The following is a 20,649-nucleotide window of genomic DNA, read 5'->3' as shown; positions in this document are numbered from 1 at the left end:
ACCGAGCTGCTGTTGAATCATCCTTTTTGCTGGATGAAGGAGAGCAAAGGAGAGGAGAAGGAAAGAAATGAAACAGAGTTTCTGCATTTTGACTAGGGATAACTTAAATGATGGGGGAAAAAGTAACATTAAAATGCATGCCAGCTTTCAGTGACAGAGACCCATGAACCTCCTGCCTGTTTAGAGCATCTGTTAAATGGTCCCTGTCTTCTGGACTTTTTCTCAGATCATCACCTCCCTAGGATCCACATTTGTAGCTACTGAATTTAGTATGTTTTCTCTCAGACTTTGTTCTTGATAAAAAGCAAACTCTGTTAGAGGACTGAATTCAATCCTACCTTTCCAAATAGCTACTATTAACCATGTGATATTCTTTCCCAGTCTTCATTTTCCAAACAATGTTTCCATGTCCACTGAGTCAGTGGCTGTTCACTCACAGAAGTCATACATTTAGTGGGACAGTTCGTTGTAGAGAGGAAACATAGGCTGAACGCTGACTTTGTCTAACCCAGGATTACAACAATGTTCAGGAGATTACAACAAAAGTAAAGGTCGTTAGACTAACTACCAAGTTCCACTGTGAGATCTATTTGACACCTTCCATTGACTGTGTGCTACAGGCTCTAATCAATGTAAGGTTTATGGTAATGTCACCCAGTACAATGAAATGTTTCCCTGATAGAATCTGCTCTTGTTCTTGTTTAAGCAATGACACTAGCATCAACACATATGACCAACATTGTCTACACAAGGCCACACAACTCTCAAGATCTGAGAGCTGACCAGGAAGATACGACCACATGGTGCCTTTTACCCTAATGACTGTGCCAAAGTTGGCTGTTAATCCACCTTTGGTTGCCCTGGGTTTCAGGACAACTGACCCCACTTTAAATGAGTCTGGAACTCTGGAGCTGTTAGTACCTCCAGGCATGGACGTAGATGCAGGGACCCCTTTCTCCATGAATGAGGACCATGGCTGAGCAATAAGTGCAGGTCAGGGGTCCAGAGCAGACACACTGGGACCACCCATAGGTTCCCACTTTGGCTTGTCCACTTAGGACGTCAAGAGCTTGGGCTGTTTTTCTCAGCACCATCTCCATTTGAGGACAATGAATATTAACCAAACTTGAGGAATGGCTGAGTTGAGGGAAGAGTCAGGTAATATATAGACAATGTCCAGTGGTGATGAGAAGTGTTGAGACAGTTTATGGTTGACTTGCGCTGTGTAAGAGGGACACATCGCCTGAGGAAACACACATACATAGAGCTTCAGAATCACAACACATGGGCCCACACATGGGCCCCCAAACCTGATTCACAGAAACCCACAGTATCTAAACAATGTAGCTGTTTCCAAGTACCATAGAACACAGACATTGTTCTTTTCTGGGAGATCAGTCTCTTCTCTGGACCCCCAGTCCTCACCCCCCATAGGAATCCAGCATCAGGGTGACTCTGCAAAGCTAGCTGGCAAGAGAGCCCCAGAATCATCAGCTAAATTGTTCCTCAGCAGAGGGACGGTCGCTGAATATTTACCATGTTCATTGGCTGCTCCGGCTGCCTGTGATTAGAGAAGAGAACAGTGTGAGGGTTGCCAGCACCGTGTGTTCTTTGCAGTAACTTTTATGTTATCTGAGTTTTTGTTTTCCTCAGGTAACTAAACTCTTAAAAAAATCAATCGTTCCAAAAGAAAACAGAGAGGACCCTTGTTGAAAAGGCTGGGCTCTTTCACTTAGGATCTTTCAGTTTGCAGGAGGAAAAAATTCTACTGAGGAAAGTAGCTATAGTAGTAATTGACGGTATTTTTTAGTGTCCTTTTGAATCAAGTCTCTGTTGGTAACAGAATTAACGTCAATATTTCACCAGCAAGGAATTGCATACATAAGTGCTAATATACATTGTCAGATTACTGTAACTGTATTTCGCTGAATGAAACATAAAGAAGTGAAGCAGGATTGATGTGAGACACAGACAGTTGAGCTTACCTCCAGGGGTTGGAGAGGTGATTCCTCAGCCCCAGCCTGGGGCAGCTCCACCACGACGTGCTCCTGGGGAGCTAGAGGGAAACAGAAGGCCATCAGGACAGAGGAGAGGCTGCTTCCAAAGATCTCAGGTTTCTTGTTTGTTTGTTTGATGGGACATGGGGTGGAATGTGTTCATCAGAGAGGTTAGTAACTGGGGACTGAGCTGCTCTTGAACCCTCCTCTTTGCTGGATGAAGTACAACAAAGGAGACAAGCAGGAAGGCAATGAAAGAGAGTGCCTGCACTTAACTGGTGATAACCAAAGTAATGGGAAAAGCGAAACATTACAGTGCATGCCAGCTTTCAATGACAGAGACGCATGTCCCTCCTGGCTGTTAGAGCTTCTGGGAAATCACACCTATCTTCTGGATTACTTCCTAGGTCACTGCATCCTCAGGATCCACTGTTTCAGCTATTGTACTTACCAAGTCTGTGAGACTTTATTCTCGATTAAAAGCAAACTCTTGTTAGAGGACTAAATTCAATACTACCTTTGCAAATAGCTATTATTAATCATGCGATGTTGTTTTCCAGGCTTGATTTTCCAAACAACGTTTGCAAGTCCACTGAGTCAGTGGCGGTTCACACTCACAGAAGTCACACTTTTAGTGGGACAGTTCATTATGGAGAGGAAGCATGGAGTGAACCTGACTGTCTCTGACCCAGCTGTGTATGAGATTTACGACAAGAGTCATGGTCACTAGACTATCATGTTCCACTGTGAGCTTTACTTGACCATTTCCCTTGAGTGTGTACTACAGGGTTTAATCAATGTGAGGTTATGGTAATGTTACCCAGTACAATGAAATACACCTCTGATGATAATATGCTTTTGTCCTTGTGTAAACAAAGACAGGAACACCAACACATAGGGCTTACACTCTACAAAAGGCCACCCAACACTCAGAATCTGTGACTTGACCAAGAGGATGTGAGTCCCGAGATTCTCTTCCCAATAATGACTGTGCCAAAGTTGGCGTTAATCCACCTATGGTTACCCTGGGTTCTTTGACCACTGTGCCCACCTTATAATTATAATGATGGGCAGGATCTGGACCCCTGGGCCTGCTAGTACCTCCAGGGATGGATATAGATGCCAGGACCCCCTTTCCACATGACTGAGGATCACGTGGCTGACTGGTAGGAGCAGCTTACTCATTCAGAAGAGCCAAATTTGGATCAACCCTAGGTACTCAGTTTAGCTTTTCCACTAGGAGGTTAAGATTTTGGGCCATTTGTCCAATTGCCATCTTCACTTGAGGAAAATTAATATTAAGCTATGTTGGGGAATGGATTCCCTGATAGTTCAGTTGTTAAAGAATCCGGCTGCAATGCTGGAGACCTGTGTTTGATCCTTCACTTTGGAAGATCCCCTGGAGAAGGGAAAGAGCACCCACTCCAGGATTCTGGCCTGGAGAATTCCATGGACTCTAGTGCACGGGGCCGCAAAGATTTGAATACAAACTGAATGACTTTCACTTTCACTTTTGAGGAAAGACTGAGTTGAGGAAAGAATCAGGTAATGTATGGCCAGTGTGCAGTGGTAGTGAGAAGTGTTTAGAAAGTTCACAGTTGACTAGTGCTGTGTAACAGGGAAACATCTCCAGAGGCAACACACACAGACACAGAACTTCAGAATCACACCACCTGGACTCACACAAGGGCCCCCAACCCTGATTCACACAAACCCACAACATCTAAATGATGTAGTTGCTTCCAGGTACCATAGAACACAGACACTGTTCTTTCCTGGGAGATCAGTCTCTTCTCTGCACCTACAGCTCACACCCTAAGTAGGAATCTAGCATCAGGGCCACTCTCCAGCCAGAGCCAGTCAGAGAACCCCACCTTTATCAGTTGGATTCTCCCTCAGCAGAATGATGATCCCTGAATATTTACCGTGTTCACAGGCTTCCCCAGATTCCTGTGATTGCAGAGAAGAAAACAGAGTGAGTGTCTCAGCATCTTGAATTTTCTGCACTAAGTCTTCTGTTATCTGTTTTTTTGTCCTCAGGTAACTAGCACTCTTCATTTCAGTGGCTCCAAAATAAAACAGACCAGTCTTCTGTTGGGAAGACTGGTCTGTTTCACATAAGATCTCTCAGTTTTAATTTGACCAACGTTTACAAATTGTTTTTCAAGAAAGAACACTTTCTGCTGAGCAAAGTACCTACAGTAGTAAATGATGCTGTCTTATTTAAATGTCCTTTTGAATCAGGACTGTGTTAATAGATTTATCCTCTCTACTTTCCCAGCCAAGGATTTGCATGCCTCAGTGGTAATGTAAATTGTCAGATTACTATACCTGTGTTCGACTAAAAGGAAAATAAAGCAGTGAAGCCGCAGCCTTGCCCCAGTTAAGAAAGGTGCACTTACATCCACAGTCTTCAGAGGCTCGTCTTCAGCCCAGTCCTGGGGCAGCTCCACCACCATGTCCTCTTGAGGAACTGGAGGGACACAGAACAGCACAGGGACACAGGTAAGGTGCTCACTAACCTCTCAGGAGCGTTTTTTCATTGGAGGGGCATGGGGTGGAGTGTATGCATAAGGCATTAGTAACTATGCACTGAGTTGCTGCTGAATCATCCTCTTTTTTGTATAAATAAGAGCAAATCAGAGGAGCAGGAAATAACGAAACAAAACTTCTGTATTTTAACTAGTGATAACCTAACAATTTGGGCAAAAAGAAACACTGAAATGCATGCCACCTTTCACTGACAGAGACTCATGAAACTCCTGCCTGTTTATATCTTCTGCAAAACCAGCCCTATCCTGAAGGATTTCTTCCTAGATCACTGCCTCCCCAGGATTCAGTTTCAGCTGATGCACTTACTAAGTTTTCTGTGAGATTTTGTTCTTGATTAAAAGCAATCTCTGTTAGAGGACTGAATTCAACCCCTACCTTGCCAAATAGCTATAATCTATCATGTGATGTTTCTTCCTAGTCTTCACTGTCCAAACAATATTTGCACGTCCACTGAGTCAGTGTCTGTTCACACTCATTGAAGCCATACATTTCGTGGGACAGTTCATCATGGAGAGAAAGCATGGGGTAAACATTGACCTTCTTGGACCCTGGTGTGCAGGAGGTTTACAACAAGAGTCAAGGTCACCAAGCAGAGTGTCAAGTTCCAGTGTGAGATCTATTTGACACCTTCCCTTCAAAGTGTGCTACAGGGTTTAACCAATGTAAGGCTTATGGTAATGTCACCCAGTACAAAGAAATATCTCCCTGATGACAATCTTCTTCTGTTCTTGGTTAAACAATGACACTAGCACCAACAGATATGGCCTGTACTGTTTAAACAAGAGAACACAACTTTCAGATCTTTGAATTGACCAGGAGGATATGAATCCCAAGGTGCCTTTCACAATAATGACTGTGCCAATGTTGGCGATAATCCACCTACGTTTGCCCTGGGTTCCATGACCACTGAGCCCATCTTACAATGATGGGCACAATCTGAACCTCTGGAGCTCTAGTACCTCCAGGCATAAACGTAGATGCAGGGACCCCCTTGCTCCATGACTGAGGATCCCATGGTTGAGTGATTAAGTGCAGGTCAGGGGTCCAGGACAGACACACTGGGACCACCCCGAGGTTCTCAGTTTATCCTTTTCCACTTAGGAGGTCAATAGCTTGGTCCATTTTTTCTCAGCACTGTCTCCAGTCCAGCAAAATGAATATTAACCAAACTTGAGGAATAACTGAGTTGAGGAAAGAATTAGGTAATCTATAGCCAGTGCACAGTGTGATAAGAAGTGTTTAGAAAGTTCACAGTTGACTTGTGCTGTATAAGAGGGAAACATCTCCTGAGGAAACACACACAGACAGCTTTAGAATCACACTGCATGGGCTCACACATGGGACACTAACCCAGGCATCTAAATGATATAGTTGTGTCCAGGTACCATAGAGCACAGACATTTTCTTTCCTGGGAGATCAGTCTCTTATCTGTACCCCCTCCCTTCACCCCTTTTAGGAATCCAGCATCAGGGCGACTGTCCAAACAGAGCTGGCAAGAGATTTCCGCCTTCATCAACTAGATTATTTTCATCAGAAGGATTATCCCTGAATAATTACCATGTTCACTGGCTTGTTCACGTGCCTGCAATTAGAAAGAAAAAAACAGTGTGAGGATGTCAGTGGCTTCAGTACTGTGCATTCAGGTCTTTTGTTCTCTTTTTCTTGTCAGAAAACCAAATGGGAATGTGCTGTTCAGTCTGTAGCCCCAAAAGAATAATAGAGGACACCCCAACATAATAATAGAGGAGGTTGGAGCTCCTCCTGAAAGAGGTCTCCAGCTCATTTTCACCAGTAATTAAAACTTTCATTTCAGGAAGGAACAGTTTCTGCTGAGGAAACTGCTCCCGATTCCAGTTTTTAATTTGTGTTGTCATTTTTGAAAACCATCCTTTTGAATAAGTTATCTCCTGGGAGAAATTCATCCATCAAATTAAAAACTGTTTATATGAACTGTCTTGCGTATTTTGAACTTTTATCTGAATTCAGCTAGAAAATAAAGTCATGAAGCAACACTTTTATCTCAGATGAATAGAAGGCACTTACTATGGAGTTGGGCGGAGCCTCTTCCTCCAACCTTGAAACGGATAGCCCCTCAAGATGGTCCTCAGGGAGCTCTAGGAGGACATAGAGGAATTGTCAGGACATCTGTGATGCTGATCGGGAAGACCTTGTTAATGTGGACACATCAGGGGAGTGTGTGGATGTGGGTGATTAATAAGTGTTGGCTGAAATCTGCTGGACAACCTTTCCCTTGGGTGGAGGAAGGCAAAGGAGATGAACGTTTCAGAAATGAGTCAGAGAGCCTTAAGCTTTCTGGCTAAGGGGAACCTGATCGCCTTGAAACTCGGTCTGACAGAGGGAAGCACTAAAAATCACACTATGCTTCAGTAGTCATATAGAGTTGTGAGACTTGGACCATTAAGAAGGCTGAGTGCCAAAGAATTAATGCTTTAGAATAGTGGTGCTCAAGAGACTCTTGTGAGTTCCTTGGACAGCAAGGAGATCAAACCAGTTAATCATAAAGAAAATCAATCAGGAATATTCATTGGAAGGACTGATGCTGAAACTTCAATACTTTGGCTGCCTGATGTAAAGAACAGGCTCACTCCAAAAGCCCCTGATGCTGGGAAAGACTGAGGGCAGGAGGAAAAGAAGGGGCCACAGAAGATGAGATGTCTGGATAGCATTATCGACTCAATGGACATGAATTTGAGCAAACTCAGGAAGATAGTGAAAGACAGGGAAGCCTGGTGTGCTTCTGTCCGTGGGTTCACAGACGTAACTTAGCGACTGAGCATTGTCATCAAAAATACATTGTATTTATTCTTTTCATAATTTTTAAGAGTTAAAAAGTTCGATCAGTTCAGTTCAGTTGCTCAGTCGTGTCTGACTATTTGTGACCCCATGAATCGCAGCACACCAGGCCTCCCTGTCCATCACCAAATCCCAGAGTCCACCCAAACCCATGTCCATTGAGTCGGTGATGCCATCCAACCGTCTCATCTTCTGTCATCCACATCTCCTCCTGCCCTCAATCTTTCCCAGCATCAGGGTCTTTTCAAATGACTCAGCTCTTCACATCAGGTGGCCAAAGTATTGGAGTTTCTGCATCAACATCAATCCTTCCAATGAACACCCAGGACTGATCTCTTTTAGGTTGGAATGGTTGGATCTCCTTGCAGTCCAAGGGACTCTCAAGAGTCTTCTCCAACAGTGCAGTTCAAAGGCATCAATTCTTTGGTGCTCAGCTTTCTTTATAGTCCAACTATCACATCCATACATTACTACCGGAAAAAGGATAGCCTTGACTAGACGGACCTTTGTTGACAAAGTAATGTCTCTGCTTTTTGATATGCTGTCTAGGTTGGTCATAACTCCTTCCAAGGAGTAAGCGTCTTTTAATTTCATGACTGCAATCACCATCTGCAGTGATTTTGGAGCCCAGAAAAATAAAGTCAGCCACTGTTTCCCCATCTATTTGCCATGAAGTACTGGGACCAGATGCCATGATCTTAGCTTTCTGAATGTTGAGCCTTAAGCCAACTTTTTCACTCTCCTCTTTCACTTTCCTCAAGAGGCTCTTTAGTTCTTTTTCAGTTTCTGCCATAAGGGTGGTCTCATCTGAATATCTGAGGTTACTGATATTTCTCCCGGCAATCTTGATTTTTCTGCATTCACAATTTAGTGTACCTATCAACACCATCTACATCTTTTTCATCAGATCCAATAGAACCTCTGTACTCATTAAGTCATAATCCACCTTCTCCGTTGCCTCCTTGCTTTGGTAATTTCTATTTCCAGCTTCCATGAGTTAGCCTATTCTGTGTACCTTAAACCAGTGGAATCATACAATATTTGTCTTTCTGTGCCTGCCTTATTTTACTAACTATAATAAATTTTTGTGTTAAATTGTCCACCCATTTTGTAGCATATTTCAATCTTTAATTCATTTTTATGGCAGGATATTATTCCATTCTGAGTACATATCACAATTCATTTGTCCATTTATCACATGATGGTCTTTGGGTTGTTTCTAGTATTTAAATACTAATAATACACTGTGAACATTAGTGTGCAGATTTCTGTATGGTACTATAATTTAAATGTGCATATTTAAAATATCACTGAATATAACAATACAAAGTGTGAATGTTAGGTGAACTAATATGTTAGACTTTGAATTACTAAAAATATATTTTGTCACTAATTGTAAAAACATGTACCACACATATGTTGTCTGTGAGTAGAATTTGATAACTGAAACTGAAATGATATGATATTGGAATTTTCTGTATAATCCATACAACTTTTATGTCAATGTAATCCTGCTTTAAATAAAGTCTAATAATTTAAAGATATCTTGAAACATGACTTCAGGGGGGAACACATCACACCTAGTGTTAAAAAATTAGCTAATGTCCAAACCATAGCTAGAGACAATCTTCACTTTTAAGCATGAACCAAATGCTGAATTTAGAATGCATCTTTCCTTTCATAGTTAAAGCAGTACCAACTGATATAGTTTCAATGAACACATGAAATAAAGGAACATTGCTTAATATTTCTGTTTGCTTTCTTAAATATGAAGCCCTGAACATACTACAATAATCATTCTTGAATGAACTTAATGAGAAAATTTCCACAGTACCTTCAGTCGAGTCACTTATAGGGTGCACCCTATTATGTGGCCAACAACAAACTCTCTTCATCCAGCTGGTTCTTGATGTTCTTGACATCCGGGGGATGTTTCTTTTCGCCTTCTGGATGAGACCTCCTGTGAAATGCATTATAATGGTGAGAGCTGTCGAGATCTTGCCGGCAGAGGACCACCCGGGAGCTAATAATAATTGATCCATAATTCAATCCTCTGGTCCCCTTCCTCACCAGATGCCTAGCAAGGCTTCCTGAATTCAAAGTGGACTTAGGAAGATCTGCAGTTTGATGTGCACTGAAAACATCCAACAGACTGGCTGTGTGTGCAAATATCTCTATTTAACTGAGACCTAGAAGCTCAGCACAGCATGGTGACCATGACTGACGGACTGGATTCAAATCACATTTAGGAGAAGCAGGTACTTGGGAAAGACATATGGATCCCTCTTTGCCTCAGTTCCCTGTCCTGAGTGAGAGAAATGTTAACATGCCCTATTTTTAGTGCTATGAGGCCAAGAATGATTAAGTACAGGTAAAATATTAGAAAAATAAAGGAGGGGCTTCCCGGGCAGTCCAGTGGGTAAGAATCTGCCTCGCAATGCAGGGGATGGGGTTTGATTTCTGGTTGGCAAACTCCGGTCCCACATGCCTCTGAGCAGTTAAGCCCACATGTTGCAACTACTGAGCTCAAGCACCACAACTGAAGAGTCAGTGCCCTGCAATGGAAGATCTGCACAATGTGATGAAGATCCCTTGTGCCACAACTAGGACCCAATGCAGCCAAATAAATGATAGATAGACAAATAAATAAATAGAAAAGTAAAGGACTGGGGCTTCATAATGCCTCTGTAAGTGTTCAACCTTGAATGATGGCAAGAATAAGATGGACCTTCAGTAGTGGTTGAAAGCAGAGAGGGCATTTTGATGGCTCCAATAAGTGGGGATGGAAGCTTATTCTTCAGCTTTTTCACAGAAACAAGTTTTTATAGCTCATGGAGAGTATCTATTATCACTTCTTCTGACACCCAGCCCTGTTCAAGAGGAAGGGTGGCTAAAGTGTGGGCTGTAATCCATATGTTACATTAGACGGTGTTGAAATTTAGAGAGATGAAGTGATTTTCCAAGGGTCACACAATGATAAATAGTGGATCTGGGACAGGATTGTACATGGTTCCCTGAGGACACAGATGCCTGCACCCCTGAGACCTGTGCTAAAACCCCTTACCCAGGACCTCAACCCTACCTCCAACTCAAATTATCCTGCCCCTAGTTTTCTGGGGATGAGAGCTGATGCCCTGAAGAAGGTGCCTCAGCCTTAAAAAGAGCTCAAATCCTCCTTCTACCACTCATCTCTATGTTTCAGTTCCTGATCCAAAATACAAGTTTCCTCTGAGCAAAGCTTCTCAGAAAGACCACAGGATTCCAAGTCTGTCCATCCTCCAAAGCTTCTTCACACACTCAATCATCTCACGAGTAGCCTTCCCAAAGCCCAGTTCACCTTGCTAAGTGACCAGTGGTCTGTTTGGCCAACAAGTTGGCTCAGAGCTCAGAACCTTCTAAACCAAAGGGCACATGATGGCTCTACCAAGAATTAGCTTCCTTTTAACTTGACCAAGTCTGGATGAGCACTTAATGTGAGTTAACTGGGGAGGTGGCCATCTGTGCTGGCCTTTGGCATCTTAACTAAGTCTGAGATGCTCAAAGTCTCACAACTGATCTGAACACCTATTTGACCAGCCTGGACCAAGTGATAGCTAAGAATGGGCAGGAGTTCAAACTTTCCCCACTAAAATTCTGACTCTATCAACTTCTCATCATGATCTAGACCCAGTAGTCAAGACTACAGAGCCCCATATTCTTTTTGAAAATCATCTCCATCCTCACAGCCTGGAGACTCTAACCCTAGATTCTCCTTGAGGATCAACAGACAAGCTCTCCTTCTCTCAGTGACCAAATGTTCTTCCTACTAACCCAACAACACTATGCCATCTCACTAAACTCCTTGGCAACAGCCAAACAATGATCCAGCCCACATCCACCCATGGGAATCCCACCAGTAAATCCCAGGTTCTTTCCTTCTTAAGTCTCTAGATTTACACTGCTAGTGTTTGTAATTTGGGCAGCAACATTTGAGAAGAGTTGAGATGTAATTCCCTTTTACTATAATGTCTGATGTTGGGGAGACATCATGGTTCTCCTCTGTTAGTTCTTTCCATCTGTTCTCTGGTGTACAAAACTGGCATTGGGAAATTGGAAATCTAGGAAGATATTTAAGGCAGCCAGCTGACAGTAGAATCAAAATATAATTTAAGGAATAATACAAAACTATAAAACACAGTTATAACTCTGTATATAAATTAGAGTGATGGAAAAGAAAAATAATAGAAAAAAGATGAGGAAAATTCATCAGTAAAGGTTAACCAGCCCATTTGAAGGAACAACGTTCAGAGGAGCAGTGGGAACCTACCTCCCAAACAATTCAGGTTACCCATTTCTCTTTGCCACCATACAGCTCTCAGCTCGCAAACACACTGAATGTGGAATGTGTATCACCACATTACCATGGTGACCACACATCACAGAATCTTCAGAATTGACTGGACTCTGCACAGGATGAGACCAACTGCCACTGTCCAACTGCTACCGTCATTCTATGGACAAGTTTGGCTTTTCAGAGTAAACATTTTATTTCAAAAATTGAATCTCAGGCTCACACATTCCTCTCTGATTATGAAAATAATTTATATGAGTGAAAATGTTCTGTCCCCAAGCATAGCTGATAGTGACCATTTCGGGTTGAGGAGGGACAAATCTAACACATTGCAAATAAAAAGAGATTCTATTCTTGATTAGAATATCATCTCGGTACTAATCACAGGTTTGTGCTCCTAACACAGTGAGGAGAGAAAGCCTTACCTCAGGGCCACACAAGGAGAAAAGACAGACAAACAAAAAAAGCTGAGCACCCAGAAAAATGTCAGCAAAGTGCTTTTCTAGGAAAGCTGAGGGAGTGGCCTGTTTACTTCTGGGGTCAGCGTCTTTGTTCTTGAGGTCAGGTCATGGTCAGGTCACGATGTTCTTGTGGTGGTGGTGGTGGTTTAGTCACTGAGTCAAGTCTGACTCTTGCAGCCCCATGGACTGTATCCTGCCTGGATCCTCTGTCCATGGGATTCTCCAGGCAAGAGTACTGGAGTGGGTTGCCATTTCCTTCTTCAGGGGACCTTCCCAACCCAAGAATCAAACCCAGGTTCCCTGCACTGCAGACAGGTTCTTTACCGATGGAGCTATGAGGGAAGGCCTCAGTGAGTTCAGTTCCTCAGTCGCATCCGACTTTTTGAGACCCCACGAATCACAGCACGCCAGGCCCTCTTGTCCATCACCAACTCCCGGAGTTGACTCAGACTCACGTCCATCGAGTCAGTGATGCCATCCAGCCATCTCATCCTCTATCGTCCCCTTCTCCTCCTGCCCCCAAACCCTCCCAGCATCAGAGTCTTTTCCAATGAGTCAACTCTTCACATGAGGTGACCGGAGTATTGGAGTTTCAGCTTTAGCATCATTCCTTCCAAAGAAATTCCAGGGCTGATCTTCAGAATGGACTGGTTGGATCTCCTTGCAGTCCAAGGGACTCTCAAGAGTCTTCTCCAACACCACAGTTCAAAAGCATCAATTCTTCTGCACTCAGCTTTCTTCACAGTTCATCTCTCACATCCATACATGACCACAGGAAAAACCATAGCCTTGACTAGACGGACCTCTGTTGGCAAAGTAATGTCTCTGCTTTTCAATATGCTATGTAGGTTGGTCATAACTTTTCTTCCAAGGAGTGAGCGTCTTTTAATTTCATGGCTGCAGTCACCATCTGCAGTGATTTTGGAGCCCCAAAAAATAAAGTCTGACACTGTTTCCACTGTTTCCCCATCTATTTCCCATGAAGAGATGGGACCGGATGCCATGATCTGAGTTTTCTGAATGTTGAGCTTTAAGCCAACTTTTTCACTCTCCTCTTTCACCTTCATCAAGAGGCTTTTTAGTTCCTCTTCCCTTTCTGCCATAATGGTGGTGTCATCTGCATATCTGAAGTTATTGATATTTCTCCCAGCAATCTTGATTCCAGCTTGTGTTCTTCTAGCCCAGCATTTCTCATGATGTACTCTGCATATAAGTTAAGTAACCAGGGTGACAATATACAGCCTCGACGTACTCTTTTCCCCATTTGGAACCAGCCTGTTGTTCCATGTCCAGTTCTCACTGTTGCTTCCTGACATGCATACAGGTTTCTCAAGAGGCAGATCAGGTGGTCTGGTATTCCCATCTCTTTCGGAATTTCCCAGTTTATTGTGATCCACACATTCAAAGGCTTTGGCATGTCAATAAAGCAGACATAGATTTTTTTTTTTTAACTCTCTTGCTTTTTGGATGATCCAGCGGATGTTGGCAGTTTGATCTCTGATTCTTCTGCCTTTTCTAAAAGCAGGTTGAACATCTGGAAGTTCACAGTTCATGTAATGCTAAAGGCTCACTTGGAGAATTTTGAGCATTACAGAGTGAAGTAAGTCAGAAAGAGAAAAAACAAGTGTTGCATATATAAGGGATATAGAAAATGGTCCTAATGTATGTCTTTGCAAGGCAGGAATAGAGATTCAGGCATAGAGAAGAGACTTCTGGACACAGCGGGTGCAGGAGAAGATAGGATGAACTGAGAGAATAGCGTTGAAATATTTTCATTACCATATGTAACATAGATAGCTAATGTTAACTTTATGTATGACACTGCTGCTGCTGCTGCTGCTGCTGCTGCTGCTAAGTCGCTTCAGTCGTGTCTGACTCTGTGCGACCCCATAGACGGCAGCCCACCAGGCTCCCCCATCCCTGGGATTCTCCAGGCAAGAACACTGGAGTGGGTTGCCATTTCCTTCTCCAATGCATGAAAGTGAAAAGCAAAAGTGAAGTCGCTCAGTCGTGTCCTACTCTTAGTGACCCCATGGACTGCAGCCCTCTAAGCTCCTCCGTCCATGGGATTTTCCAGGCAAGAGTACTGGAGTGGGGTGCCATTGCCTTCTCCATGTATAACACAAGGAGCACAAACTGGTGCTCTTTGACAACCTGGATGGGTGGCATTGGATGGAAGGTGGGAGGAGGATTTAGGAAGGAGGGGACATATGTATACTTATGGCTGATTTATGTTGATGTATGGCAGAAACCAACATAACACTGTAACACAATTATCCTCCAAATAAAAATGAATAATTTTTTTTAAAAAGTCCCCCTTAAAATTGACTGAAAAAATATACTTAGGAATAAACCTGACTAAGGAGGCAAAAGAACTATATGCTGACAAATATTAAACATGGATAAAGGAAATTAAAGATGATTCAAAGAAATGGAAAGATATCCATGATATTTGATTGGAAGAATTAATATTGTTATAATGCCCACACTACAGAAGGCAATCCACAGGTTTAACGCAATCTCTGTCAAGGCAACTATGACATTTTTCACAGAATTGAAACAAATATCCCAAAATTTATTTGGAAACATAGAAAAAAAACAAAAACAACTGCAAAAGCAATCCTAGGGTAAATGATAAAAGCAGGAGCCATAACCTTCACAGACTTCAGACAATGCTACAAAACTATGGTAATCAGAACAGAATGGTATTGGCACAAAAATAGACATGTGGATCAATGGAATAGAAATAACCCACATATCTATGGTCTATTAATCTTCAACAAATGAGGCAAGAATACACAATGGAGAAAAGATAGTCTCATCCACAAATGGTGTTGGGAAAGCTGGAAAGTCACATGTAAATTGATGAAGTTAGTGTACACCCTCACACCATACACAAAAGCAAACTGAAAATGGCTTAAAGTTTTAAATATAAGACATGACATGACAGAACTAGAAGAGAATATAGCAAAACATTCTCTGACATAAATCACAGCAATATTTTCATAGAACAGTCTCCCAAGGCAATAGATATAAAAGCAAAAATAAAAAAGGAACATAATCAAACTCATAAGCTTTTCCACAGCAAAGGAAATCAGAAACAAAATGAAAAACAATCTACGGAATGGGAGGAAACATTTGCAAATGGTGTGAATAACAAAGGATTAATCTCCAAAATATACAAACAGCTCATACAACTCAATAACAAAAAAAAAACAAAGAATGCAATAAAAAACTGAGCAGAAGACCTAAATAAACATATTTCCAAAGAAAACATAGAGATGGCTCATAAGCATATAAAATGATGTTCAACATCACTAATAATGAGAAATTCAAGTCAAAACTACAACGATGTACCACCTCACAATAGTAAGAATGGTTATCATTAAAATGTCAATAACAAATGCTAGAGAGGGCATGAAAAAAATGGAACACCCCTCACCCCATACTGTTAATGGGACTATAAATTTGTGAAGCCATTATGGAATAGAGTAGTTATATTAAAAACTGAAAATAGAACTATTATGTTGCTATTGTTCATTTATTTAATCATGTCCAACTCTTTGTGATCCCATGGACTATAGCACTCCAGAGTTCCTTCACTATCTTCACTATCTCCCAGAGTTAATGAACAAACTCATGTTCATTGAGTCGATGATGCCATCAAACCATCTCATCCTTTGTTATCCCCTTCTCCTCCTGCCTTCAATCTTTGCCAGCATCGAGGTCTTTCCAAATCAGTCAGTTCTTCAAATCAGGTGGCCAAATTATTGAAGCTTCAGCATAAGTCCTTCCAATGAATATTCAGAGTTGATTGGTTTGATCTCCAAACTGTTCAAGGGACTCTCAAGAGTCTTCTCCAACACCACAGTTCAAAAGCATCAACACTGTGGTGCTCAGCCTTCTTTACAGTAGAACTCTCACATCCACACATGAATACTGGAAAACCATAGCCTTCACTATTTGGAGGTTGGTTGGTAATGTGATGTCTCTGCTTTTCAATACACTGTCTAGGTTTGTTATAGCTTTTCTTTCAAGGAACAAGTGTCTTAATTTCATGGCTGAAGTCACTGTCTGCAGTCATTTTGGAGCCCTCCAAAAAGAAGAGACATTACTTTACCAACAAAGTTTTATCTAATCAAGGCTATGGTTTTTCCAGTGGTCATGTATGGATTTGAGAGTTGCACTGTGAAGAAAGCTGAGTGCTGAACAATTGATGCTTTTGAACTGTGGTGTTGGAGAAGACTCTTGAGAGTCCCTTGGACTGCAAGGAGATCCAACCAGTCCATTCTAAAGGAGATCAGCTCTGGGTGTTCTTTGGAAGGAATGATGCTAAAGCTGAAACTCCAGTACTTTGGCCACATCATGTGAAGGGTTGACTCATTGGAAAATACTCTGATGCTGGGAGGGACTGGGGGAAGGAGGAAAAGGGGATGACAGACGATGAGATGACTGGATGGCATCACTGACTTGATGGACATGAGTGTGAGTGAACTCTGGGAGTTGGTGATGAACAGGGAGGCCTGGTGTGCTGCGATTCATGGGGTTGCAAAGGGTCGGACATGAGTGAGTGACTGAACTGAACTGAAAATAAAGTCTCATTGCTTCCATTGTTACCCCATCTATTTCTTATGGAGTGATGGGACTGGATGCCATTCAGTTCAGTTCAGTTTAGATACTCAGTCATGTCCAACTCTTTGCTACCCCATGGACTGCAGCACACCAGGCCTCCCTGTTCATCACCAACTCCCAGAGTTTACTCAAACTCATGCCCTTGAGTCAGTGATGCCATCCAACCATCTCATCTTCAGTGGACCCCTTCTCCTCCCGCCCTTAGTCTTTCCCAGCATCAGGGTCTTTTCAAATGAGTCAGCTCTTCACATCAGGGGGCCAAAGTACTGGAGTTTCAGCTTCAACATCAGTCCTTCCAATGAATATTCAGGACTGATTTCTTTTAGGATGGACTGGTAGGATCTCCTTGAACTCCAAGGGAATCTCAAGAGTCTTCTCCAACACCACAGGTCAAAAGCATCAATTCTTCAGTGCTCAGCTTTCCTTAGAGTCAAACTCTCACATCCATACATGACTACTAGAAAAACCATAGCCTTGACTAGATGGACCTCTGTTGGCAAAGTATTATCTCTGCTTTTTAATATGCTGTCTAGGTTGCTCATTATCTTAATGATATCAGATACCATTATCTTAATTTCTTCAATGCTGAGGTTTAAGCTAACTTTTTTTTTTTTAGTCTCCTTTTTCACATTTAGTTCCTTTTTGCTTTCTGTCATGACATTGGTGTTGCAGTAGAAATTACTAGGCAGTCAGTGTAAAACTCTGAAACCTCAGGCTTGTTTTCAGTAAACATCCTGCTCCACTGTCCTGGATTCCTGGAATGTGTCTTTAGTCTGATCAATTATCAGCACTCAGATCCAAAGAAGAGCAGCAATTAAATTCTGTTCCATATGCTTGAGGGAAAAACAATGGTGATCATTAATCTTAAGACCATACATTTGGCCCATGGTAAAATGGACAGAGGGCATGAAAAAGGGCAGTGACTTAATCCAAGGATCAAAAGAAGTCATAAAGATGATGTTAAGTATCTTGACCTTTAAAGTGAATGTTTAGAAATAATGTGATTTAAAGGGTATAAAAACCTCCTTGGGGTGATTCTTTACCCCCTCTCTATGCTGAGTGTCTATGCTGAGAGCTTTGCAATTTCTTCCTCTTTAATAAACCTTATTCAGTTACTACCACGTGCTTTTGCATGTTCATGAACTCCATTCTCTGGCTGCGTGGACAAGAACTCGGATTCCTGTCTCATCTTTTGGGGGCTTGTCTGGAAATCCTGAATGCCTACTCAAGGTAATCACAGACACTCACTCTCAAATCTGTCATTCACTTCTCATTACCTAATCTAGCTGCACAGTCTCTTGAGCCACTCTATTACACAACCCTGCACGAGTTCCAAAAGCAGACAGCATTAGTAGACAGTGGCCTCGGGTCTCGGTATTAGCCAGCAGATTGACCTGGGGTGCTGAGCAAAATCTCTGCTAGGCTGCTGCCTCAGTGAGAACCGCAGGACATCTACCATTTCTCTTTCCTAACATTTAGAGGTTTTGAGATTTTTCACTTAAGGTAGGATCATTTTGGAGTGTGCACTAATACCTTGTGCACTACATAGCTTGCTTTAGGGGAACTCCAGTTCAGGCACACCCAATGTTCAAGAGCACAGCAAGTCCACCAACTTAGGCTCTCACTCTATATCTGTCTCTAGGTGGAAAGGAAGATGGAGACAGGAAGAGGACAACAGTCCAGGGTAATAGGATAATGATGCTCCAGACCAGGTGCACTCCAGAGTTGAGGGAAGCATACTTTATTGGTGTTTCTTTGCTCCCACTGTGCAAGGTGGGGACACCCTCTATCAGAAGAATCAGAGAAAAGACGAAGAGCACTGGACACTGGTCTTTTGTCTTTCAGATGGGAGCCACCTCTTCTTGCCTTACACCCAGCTCAAAGCAGATGCCTTTGGCAAGTATACTGAAGAACTAGAAGAAGTTTGACCCTTAGACCTTGTTAAAGAAGTGTATGATCTTTTTCTGCACCAAGGCATAGCCTCAATAGGATCTATCTGATGGTGAAAAATGACCCCCTGAGGGCTCATTTGATTATAATACCATCCTCCAACTAGACCTCTTTTGTAGACCAGAAGGAAAATGGTCAGAAGTGTCATATATACAGATTTTGTCTTGAGAGAGACAACCCTCTTATCCAGGAGTTGTGGGCTTGCTACTTCCATGCTGCCTATAACTTCCTCCAAGTCCTCAGGTCCAAACTGTCGCCCTTAACCAGAGCTGCCCAAACCTAGCCCGCAGGAGCCTCCACAATCTCTGGTAATGCCTTGGGCACCAGCAGCAGCTCCTACCCCAGTGGCTCCTAACCCAACACTGGTGATCTCTAGGCTGTATCCTCCCCTCCTTCCATTACAAGAAGCTCCTAATGGGGACTTGGGAGCCACAGGAGTCCATGTTTCTTTCCCCCTTCGAGATTTAAGGCAAATTAAATTAGACCTAGGAAGCTTTACTGAAGATCTTGACAATTATGTAAGTGTTTTCCAGGGTCTAAACCAGTCTTTGAAATGGCACGGAAAGATATTATGCTAATCCTGACTAGCGCCCTTACTGACAATGAAAGAAGTAGTAATTAAAAATGCCCAGGGATGGGGTGATGAGCGGTATGCTATTGGCATGCAGGGGAGACGTGACAGTGAATCAGCCTGGTTACCTACCGGGCTCCAGGCAGTGCCCATAGCCGATCCTAACTGGGCACATGACAAAGACAGTGATGACTGGAAGAGAGTTCACTTTATCACTAGCATTAAGGAAGGCTTAAAAAAATCACGGGCTACTCCAAACTATCTGGAGTGACTCAGGAAAAGGAGGAAATTCAAACAGCTTTTCTGGAAAGGCTCAGGGACGCACTGTGAAAGCACACTAATTTGGACCCAGATGCCTCAAACTTATTTTTAAAGACAAATTTATTACTCAGTGTGTTCCAGATATTCAGAGGAAACTCCTAAAACTGGCCTTTCCAGGTCCTCCTCTCCATACTATGCAAAACAAAGAACTCTGACCTGAAGAAAAAAAATGGACAATAAGGTTGATCACACCCAGCTCCTAGCTGGTCCCAGCTGGTCTCCAGAATTCCTTGCCCCAGCCGTTTATGAAATAACTACTCCGAACACTTCCCTGGCTTCCCTGTGGCTCAGACAGTAAAGTGTCTGCCTACAGTGCAGGAGACCTGGGTTCAATCCCTGGGTCGGGAAGATCTCCTGGAGAAGGAAATGGCAACCCACTCCAGTATTCTTGCCTGGAAAATCCCATGGACAGAGGAGCCTGGTAGGGCTACAGTCCATGGGGTCACAAAAGTTGGACACGACTGAGAGACTTCACTCACTCCAAACAACCTTGGAGAAGAACAGGCCCCCTTAACAGTAGATGTCCACATATATACCTATATATACTTACTCTTTTCTTGGGTTAGTGCAGCAGCTCACTAATCTGATGCTGCCCCTTCTTGCCTCATTAAAGGTGAATCCGTTCCATAAAGTGCCGGTCTCCTTCTTTTTCCGAACCTCGCCTCCTCTGACTCCCTTACCCTACACTGGTAAGAGCTGCCACATCAGTATTCTTAAACAGAAATCAGGAAGAACCTAAAGAAAAAGAGAATAGAGATAAGAGAAAGGCCGAAGCTCTCATTATGGCCCTACAGGGAGTTAACTTTAGGGCTACAAATGTGGGAGGACACAAGCAGAAACCTGGCATCTGTTTTTGTTGTGGCAGGGATGGACACTTTAAGGGACAATGCCCCCAAGGCAAGCAGAGGCCACCACCAAGGCCCTGCCCCACTTGCAAGGGAGATCACTGGGAGAGTAATATCCCCAGGGACGTAGGTTTCAGGGGTCAGAAACTCAGACACAAGATCAAGATTCATGGG

General features: G+C 42.8%; 1 protein-coding gene across 2 annotated transcripts in view; it reads right to left on the bottom strand.

Annotated features, from left to right (window-relative positions):
• Positions 1-20,358, bottom strand: part of LOC139176317 (uncharacterized) — a 30,554-nt gene extending 10,196 nt beyond the window's left edge. Inside the window, exons 1-8 of one of the 2 annotated variants that reach the window (XM_070767910.1) lie at positions 20,181-20,358; positions 9,200-9,325; positions 6,595-6,665; positions 6,109-6,133; positions 4,400-4,470; positions 3,923-3,947; positions 1,986-2,056; positions 1,537-1,561 (exon numbers count right to left, since the gene is read on the bottom strand). In XM_070767910.1, the coding sequence (XP_070624011.1) occupies positions 1,537-1,561; positions 1,986-2,056; positions 3,923-3,947; positions 4,400-4,470; positions 6,109-6,133; positions 6,595-6,665; positions 9,200-9,287 (376 nt within the window). In that variant the 5' untranslated portion in view covers positions 9,288-9,325; positions 20,181-20,358. Of the gene's footprint in view, positions 1-1,536; positions 1,562-1,985; positions 2,057-3,922; positions 3,948-4,399; positions 4,471-6,108; positions 6,134-6,594; positions 6,666-9,199; positions 9,326-11,671; positions 11,822-20,180 lie in introns of those variants that run through there. The other variant, XM_070767909.1, reaches the window with a different exon arrangement.
• Positions 20,359-20,649: the final 291 nt, after the last annotated feature.

Source organism: Bos indicus, chromosome 16 (assembly GCF_029378745.1).
Source record: "Bos indicus isolate NIAB-ARS_2022 breed Sahiwal x Tharparkar chromosome 16, NIAB-ARS_B.indTharparkar_mat_pri_1.0, whole genome shotgun sequence".
Taxonomy (NCBI): domain Eukaryota; kingdom Metazoa; phylum Chordata; class Mammalia; order Artiodactyla; family Bovidae; genus Bos; species Bos indicus.
Note: the sequence above shows the minus strand (reverse complement) of the source record. Positions and strands in the feature narration are given on the sequence as shown.